General features: G+C 48.3%; 1 protein-coding gene across 1 annotated transcript; it reads right to left on the reverse strand.

Moving 5' to 3' along the window:
• Positions 1–4,094: 4,094 nt before the first annotated feature.
• Positions 4,095–6,916, reverse strand: LOC143640101 (palmitoyltransferase ZDHHC19-like). The gene is made up of 5 exons (XM_077108032.1): positions 6,786–6,916; positions 6,316–6,437; positions 5,630–5,769; positions 4,699–4,871; positions 4,095–4,248 (listed from the first exon to the last, which is right to left on the reverse strand). The coding sequence occupies exons 1-5, from the start codon at positions 6,914–6,916 to the stop codon at positions 4,095–4,097; spliced, it is 720 nt and encodes a 239-aa protein (XP_076964147.1).
• Between the last annotated feature and the right edge of the window lie 1,399 nt (positions 6,917–8,315).

Consider the following 8,315-nt stretch of genomic DNA (forward strand, 5'->3'; position numbering starts at 1 on the left):
CTCAGGTTCATATTTCCGTTCCTTAAGCTCCATGTGCTTCAGCTTCAGGGCCAGCCCAACCTCAGGAGCCTCCCCCAACACATGTGTGACCCACAGACATCCTTCTCCCAATGCACACCCACTATTCCTCACCTCCTGTAAAGCTGCAGCCTCGCCACTCCCTGGGGGGCCCTGCCCATGTGTTGGAGATGTGGGCCCAGGGAGCTCTGTGGGACGGTGTTGACGGGAATATTGTGGCGAGAACCGTGTGTGCACTGGGTCCCCTTGCTCAGGGTCCCACTCCGTGCCTTCCGCCTGCTGCATCCAAGTAGCTGCAGACATGTACCTGGGGCGTGATAGACCAAATGCAGGGAGTCACTACCCACCTTGGCCTGGTCCCCCTGACCACCCTCACCCTCAGCTTGGAAAGCACAGAGCCCAGGGTTCCCAGCCAGGAGTCTCATCCAGGCTGCATTTCCCCTCTACTCCATTTCTTAGGGCAAGAACCTAGAAGGTTAATGAATAGGGAAGTTCCCAGAGGCTCCCAGAGTGCCCTGAGGAAAACCCCAAAGGAAAGGACAATGGGTGACAGGGCCTGGGAGCTGGGGTCAGGGACCAAAGAAGAAAACCCAGCTTTATCTCACCCCACTCCCACCAGCCCCAGAGATCCACCACTTGAGCCTTCAGTTTACCAACTCACTTGGGTCCCACTGGCATACAAATGGTCAAATACCAGTTGTTGGCACAGCCCTGGTCGAAGGGGTTGTTGTTCCGGAGTGATTTGCCCTGGAGGGAGATGGGGATGGGAAGAGGAGCTCAGAATCAGCAGGACTGGGCAAGGCCATCTCACAGTGACTCCTACTAAGTCAGTCAGCTTAGCCAGGGCTCAGCCCAGGACTGGAGCAAGATTCTAAGGGCAGGGGAGCCCAAGAGTGACCCAGGGCCTCCTGCCTTCCTATGCTCCTAGGAAGAGTGACCTCCCTTGACCCACTTGTGAGCAGCTCTCCGCAGACAGTGCTGACACTGCACTCCTTTCTCCTGCCTTCTCAGGGCTCCTCATCATCCTGTGCCTCCCTGTGCAAGATCCTTGTTCTGTCTCCATTGGCCACACCTGTCCTCTTACCTCATCCTTCCACACACCCCCCTTTTTTAAAAAAATATTTTTTAGTTGTTGATAGACCTTATTATTTTTTTTTAATTTGTATGGGGTGCTGAGGATCAAACTCAGTGCCTCACACATGCTAGGCAAGTTCTCTGCCACTGAGCTACAACCCCAGCCCCTTTCAGATACCTTTTAAACTCTTCCTTGTGCTGCTCAATTGCTCCAAAGACAATGTCACCACCCCACTCCCACTTCATTTCCCCACCTCTCATTTTTTTTTCCTAAAATTATGCCTTAACTGAATTTCACTATCTGGGAGGACAGGGGCAGTGGGGAGGCCCCATCATAGTTTCCTAGTCAAAAATCACATGGCCCAGGAAAATCTGGGCTGAAGGCCTTCAGTACACAAAGCAGTAAAGGTCAAGCTCAAAGTAAAGGCAGACCACAGGGCTGATGAATAAGGGCCAAGCACAGAGTCTCAGGTGGGAGGAGGACCAGATATGGCAGTGGTGGGCTGGGGACTAAAAGGATGGGAGGTGATGAGCAGGTAGTCTCCTCTGTCTGTTCACTGTCTCGGGGTCTGCAGCATCCCCTCCCCCACTGATGCTGCCCACCAGTCTTACTGAAAGAGCCTTTAGTCAAGAGATTGCCATACTAAAGGAATCCCAGGGCAGAGATGCCCACCCCTATCATTCCTATTCAACACTAAAAAGAAAAAGCAATAAAGATACACAGATTGGAAAGAAGGTAATGAAACTTTTCTTCACAGATGACAATTTTCTATGTAGAATGTACAACAGCCACAAAATGCTGAGGGAGAACTCAGTGGTTGAGCACCCCGGATTCAACCCCTAGTCCTAGAAAAACAACACTAAGGACTCCTGCTCTTGGGAAGATGCTATGAAGAAAATGGATAGACAAGTCACAGATTGCAAGAAGAGATGTGCAAAACCTAGATCTGAATCTGATGTAGAAAACTCTTAAAACTCAATAAGAAAACAACCGTTTTTTCAAATGGGCAAAAGATTGGAGTAAACGCTTTTGGGGGGAGTGGGTACCACGGATTGAATATAGGGACACTCAACCACTGAGCCACATCCCCAGTCCATTTTTTTTTTGTATTTTATTAGAGACAGGGTCTCACAGAGTTGCTTAGTTCCTCGCTTTGCTGAGGCTGGCTTTGAACTCGGAATCCTCCTGTCTCAGCCTCCCAAGCTGCTGGGATTACAGGTGTGCGCCACTGTGCCCTGCCAGGAGTAAACATTTTACCAAAGACCCACTGAAGGCCAAACAGACATGAAAATAGGCTCAACACCATTACTCATTAGGAAAACACAACCTGGAACCTTAATGAAATACTACGACTCATTTAATAAGACAGGTTTGATTAAAAGACAAAACAAAATAACAAAGGACAGTGTGAGGGGCTGGGGTTGTGGCTCAGTGGTACAATGCTTGCCTAGTGTGTGTGAGGCACTGAATTCGATTCTTAGCACTGCATATAAATAAATAAAAGGTCAACTGATACCTAAAATATATTTGAAAAAAAAAAGTGTGAAATGTTGGTGAGGATGTGAAGCAACTGGAATTCCCAACATTGCTGGTAGAATTTAGAAACCTTACAGTTGTTTTGGAAGACAAATTTGGCAATTTCCTCCAAAGTTCCACACGTGTTTACCTTATGACTCAGCAATGCCACCCTTAAGAATTTATTCAACAAAAATGAAAACTTATGTTCACATGCCTGTGCATCAATGTTTGGGGCAGCTTTATTTATAACTACCCCAAACTAGCTAGGCATAGTGGCCCACACCTATAATCCCAGAGGCTTGGGAGCCTCAAGCAAGAGGATGGCAAGTTCAAAGTCAGCCTCAGCAACTTAGTGATGCGCTAAGCAACTTAGTGAGACCCTGTCTCAAAATTAAAAAAACAAATTTTAAACATAATTTGAGGGGTGCTAGGAATGTGCCTCAGTGATTAAACACCCCCCGGTTCAATTTCTAGTATGAAACAAACAAAACAAAACAAACAAAAATACTGGCAAAAACTAGATATAATGTAAAAAATCCTTCGTTTGATGAATGTATAAACAATCTATAGGGCATCCATACGCTTCTACACAGCAATAAAAGAAATAAAATACTGATATGAGCGACAACATGGATGAATCTCAAATACATTGTCCTAAATAAATAAAGCCAGAGAAAAGAAGGCAATGACTCCATTTACATGTGATCCTGGAAAAAAAGAAAAACCAGAAGGACATAGGGAGAGAGACTGACAACAACAGGTGAATGAAAGGATATTCTGGAGTAAAGAAACTGCCTAAACTTGATCATGCTGGAGAATGCAGGACAGTATCCAGTTGTCAAAATCCCGTATCCTAGACTAAAAGGGTGAATTTTGCAGTTTTAATTTATTCCTCAATAAATGAGTTTTTGTTGTTTTTTTTTTTTTTAAATCCCACCATGGCTCCCAGGTTTCCACTTCATCAAAACTAAATTTCACGCTCAACTTTTAGGGGCTTTTTAATCTTGACTCCTCCTTATAAATTATCTGGCACCTTGGGTTTGATTTAGAATCGTTCCTTCCTCATTTCCTTAACATCCTACATTCGGGTTTCTCTGCCTTTTTGCAAAGGTGTGCCTCTCACAGACAACACCCTCCTGTCTTCCACCTTTGCAAAATCACACCTAGGACAGGAAGAGTGGCACGTCCTCCTCTACAATGCTGGCCTCGCCAAACTCAGTTTCTTGCAGGCTGCTACACCACTCAGGACCGACCCCCATCTCAAGCGTTTCCCTAGGTGTCTGCTGGTGTTATTCTGATCACAGGGTTCTTATCAACACAAGCGCAGGATGCACCCATCCCTCAAATAACAGGCTCTCCATGCAATGCACCCACGAGGAAGAATGACCACTGAGCTCCAGGGGGAGGAAAGATCTGAGCTGCATCTTAAGGGGTGGGTCTGGAAGGACTCATGAGGCACCATCAGGACCAAGGGCAGTGAAGATCAGCCGAAAGTGCCGGATTCCCAAAGATGCAAGATGCCTCCGCACCGTCTGGTATTGCAGTACTCGCTTACCTTGCTCACCGACACAGCCTGTATCATCAGGAGCAGAATGACAGGCAGCAGGAGTACCAAGACGGGTACAGCTACTGCGATGCTGTGCATACACAAGCTAAGAAGAACAGACAAACTGTTCTCTCCTGGCCCCGCCCAACGACCGACAGCCCTCATTAGCCCCGCCCTGGCTGGCCCCGCCCACCCAATTTTTCCTCCCTGGACTGGACAATTAATCCAGCACACCCAAGAGAAACCTCACCCCACCATGCTGGCCTCCCACTTGACCCTTTTCAACCTTCATTACCACACTTCTTGGCCTCCCTAGATTCTTAACTCCATAGTCCATCCTACCACGCCCATCTCCCTGACCCCACTCGCCTTCAATCTGTCCTTCATAGGTCCTCCCAAGTAGCTTCTCCCTTTAGCCCTGCCCACAACATCAGCCCTCCCTCGGTTAACCCCACCTCTTGGCTGTCCTGCCCCTTGGCTGTCCGTCCCTCCCCACAACCCATTCTCTTCCCAGTGTGGGCCCTTGGGACTGGGTGGATACGCCATGGCTGAGTCCAGCGACAAGGGCATGTGTCTTGTACGAATGAGAAAAAGCACACTGGTAGCCAGAAGAACAACCAGATAAAGGCACAGGGACACCAGCAGCAGCACGAATACGCGGAAATTTCTTTGACCTACACAATTGTTTACCCACAGGCAGTGGTGGTCAAAGTCCTAGGGGAGAGAAGGCAGACCTTGAGGGTCTATTTGGCTTAGCCCAATACCCCCAAATCTTGAGGCCCCCCCTCAACCCAGCCCCTAGACCTCCTGCTCTTGGCCCTGCACGTGAGCTCCCATCTCCAGGGTGAAACCAGCACGTCCATGGATAGAGCACAGTTAGGACGCCATGGCTCATCAGGTCATTTGTCATGAGTGAGGTCTCTAGAGACAAGACCTGCCTGGTGTCACTTTGAGCAGGATACAGAAAAGCTGTGAAGCTGTATTTTTTCAGATACTGGGTAAGGATGAGAAGAATTTCTAGCCCAGCCAGCCTTCTGTACTTGGAAACCCGTGCAAGGTGTGCACATGAGAGAAGAGCACTCGGAACCCAGGAAACCCTCAATTGGACACCCAGAGGTGGACAGGCAACAATACCCAGAACAGGGCAGCAGCTGGCCTAAAGTTATGGGTATCTAGTATCAGCAAGCTAGTGGGACAGTCACTGCCTTTCCTCCCCTTGACTCCACCAGGCTCAGCACAGATGGTGCCCTTTGCATGTCAGCACCTGTGCAAGCAAGGCCAGCGTCTCAGGACAAGTGCAGAACTGGAGGCAATAACATATATAAGTGACCAAGAGTGGCTGAGAGCCACTTGTAGCAGTGTGGGAAGATGATCTCATACCCACCCCTGGACCACATATGATGTGAGGTTCCTGGTCCTGGCCAGGTGCCCTGGGATGGGTTGGTGAGTGGACAGGAAGGAGGAGTACTTACCTCCACACAGATATTACAGAAGGGACAGTGGTGGGTCCGGGGTGGACGATGGAAAGAACACTTCGAGCACCACTGCAGGCGAAAGGCCGTGTTGTTCACTCGTGCTATGTATTGAATGTTGGGGTCCTCTTCTAAGGAGCCTGGCAGGGGAAGAGATTTGGGCAGTGGCAGGAGGCCCTTCCACCACTCTACTGCTTGGGGCCGCCCCATAGCATCATTGGGCAACAAGAAGGGTGGGGAGGAGGAGGGCAGGGGAATCCCGGTCCCTGTTGAGCAAGCTGACCACTCAGATGGGCGGCAGTCACAGAGAAAGGGCTGTCCAGCCACAGGAGCTCTATACAGAGCTCTCCCCTTTTGGAATAGTGATCAGTGCTTGAAGTCGTGCGTAAAATGGGAAGGAGGAGGAGTGAACTGCATGGTTTGGAAGGGCCTGCTGGCCTCTCTTGCCAGCCTGCCCAGTCCTTCCTTCAAAAGCAGCTGGAACACCTCCAGGATTCTGTTTTTTCGCACTTCAGTGGCTTGGGAAATGAAGTGCCAGGGCCCAAGTAATGATGACATGGAGGGAAGGGCTCCTGAGGCCACGGGGGCAGGGGGTGGGGTTGAGGGGGGTTAGCATGTTTGAAATCACCCCTATAGGCATCAGCCCTTGGGATACCACCTCCTTCTCCAGGGGTCTGAGGCCTTACCTTTGTGCAAAATGCCTGGGTCTGACCCGTTGAGGAAAATGAGGCTGCAGAAGGACAGTATAAAGAATAGGCCCGAAACCACGGCAAATTCCCACTGCCCATTCTGAGCCAACCACCGGCACCTGAAACCAGAGCCAGACTCAGTCCTAGTCTGGGGAAACCCAGAGCTCCCCACAAGGCCTAGTTCACCTGAGGTAGGACTCACTCGCCTTAAGGACTGATCTAAATATCCAGGTTAGAGACAGACCATGGAGACTCCACAAAATGTCACCAGCATTACCAGTCTCTCATAGTTCCCTAAATGCGTCAGGCACTCCAGACCTCTGTGCTTTCACATTGGGTTCCCTCTAACTCTATATCCTCCTTCCCCTGCTGACCCTCTCTCTCCACTTCCCTCCCTGCCTCTGTACTGTCCTTGTCTATTTTCTCTTCTGTGTCTAAGACACTGACACCTTCAATGGGAGACTCACGGAAAGGCGAAGAAGATGCCACTTATTGTAATAAGAAGCATTGCATTAAAAGCTGGAAACAGGCTTGGTTTCAGCCATGAGGATTCGATCGGAGGTTCATTTGGGGGCGTGATACTCTGTGAAGAGGCCATGGCTAGACCACCAAGCCTCACAGACTGAAGCCACCAACGAACTCTTCTGGGTTGGCACCCAGACTGCCATGACAACAGAAGTGACATCACAGAAGTTCTGGAATGGGGGCTCTGGCTGCTTCCAGTGACTTGTGAGATCAACCTTCCCCAACCCCCACATACGCACATGTTGTAGACTGGGACATCCTGCTCTGATCATGGTAGCTTTGTTGGAGCTTGTGATGATATGATGTGGTTTGTCCCAAAGGTTCAAAGGCTGGAGGGTTGGTCCTCAGTGATGAGGTGGTAGAACCTGAAAGAGGTGGGCCTAGTGGGAGGTAACTCAGTCACTCTGCAAGATGCCCTCTCAAGGGAGTAATGGACTTCTCATGGGCCCCCATTTGCTCCTGTAAGAGGGAGTTGTTATCAAAAGAGCCAGATTGGTCCCTCCCTGTTTTCTGACACACAATCTGGTGAACACCCTCACCAGAGATCACTTGCAGGAGCTGCCAAATCTTGGATACTGAGTTAAATAAAACTTACCTCCTTATAAATTATCTGTTCTCGGGTATTTTGTTAGAGCAACAGAAAGCAGGCTAATACAGAGGCCATAAATTATGTGAAGATGGCATGGGGAGAAGTTTGGTGATGGTCATCCCCCTTTCAGGCCCAGTGCTAATTGGAGTCAACAGTGCTCATTGCTCATCCTAGCTCCACTTCTTCCTTTTTGTTGTAACAGAGCTCCAGTTTGGGGAAGGAGGTAGAAATCTACCAATTAAATATCTTCCCAGTTTACTCACTTCCATGGTGGGATTTATGATGTAATTCTCTCTCAAAAATAAAATGAGCTGGGGATGTGACTCAATGGTTAAACAATCCTAGGTTCAATCCCTGATGATGATGATAATAACAATACTAATAATAATTTGTACATATTTATGGCATATAACATAATTTGAAAAATGTTACATTGAAGAACGTCTGAGTCAAGCTTTTTAACATATACATTACTTCATATTCTTATTTGTGGTGAGGACCCTTAAAATCTACTCTTTGAGTCATTTTTTAGTGTAGATAACATTATCAACTGTACTCATTCTGTTGTATGTTATTATTAACTGTAGTCATTATATTGCACAATAGATCCCTTAAACTCATCCCTCTCATCTAAGTGTAATTTGTTCTCCTGGGACCAGCATCTTCCCCCTCCACAGCCCAGCCACTCCTGGGCCCCTGGCAGTCACCATTCTGCTCTCTGTTTCTATGAGTTCAACTTTTATAGATTCCACATGTAGGTGAGATCATGTGATTGTTGCCCTGTGCGTGGCTATTTCCGCCAATAAAACGTCCTTTGGCCTCATTCATTTGTCATAAATGACAGAATTTCCTTATAGTTTTTTTAAAGACGAAAGAGTATCCC

The sequence above is a fragment of the Callospermophilus lateralis genome, unplaced genomic scaffold (assembly GCF_048772815.1).
Source record: "Callospermophilus lateralis isolate mCalLat2 unplaced genomic scaffold, mCalLat2.hap1 Scaffold_116, whole genome shotgun sequence".
Taxonomy (NCBI): domain Eukaryota; kingdom Metazoa; phylum Chordata; class Mammalia; order Rodentia; family Sciuridae; genus Callospermophilus; species Callospermophilus lateralis.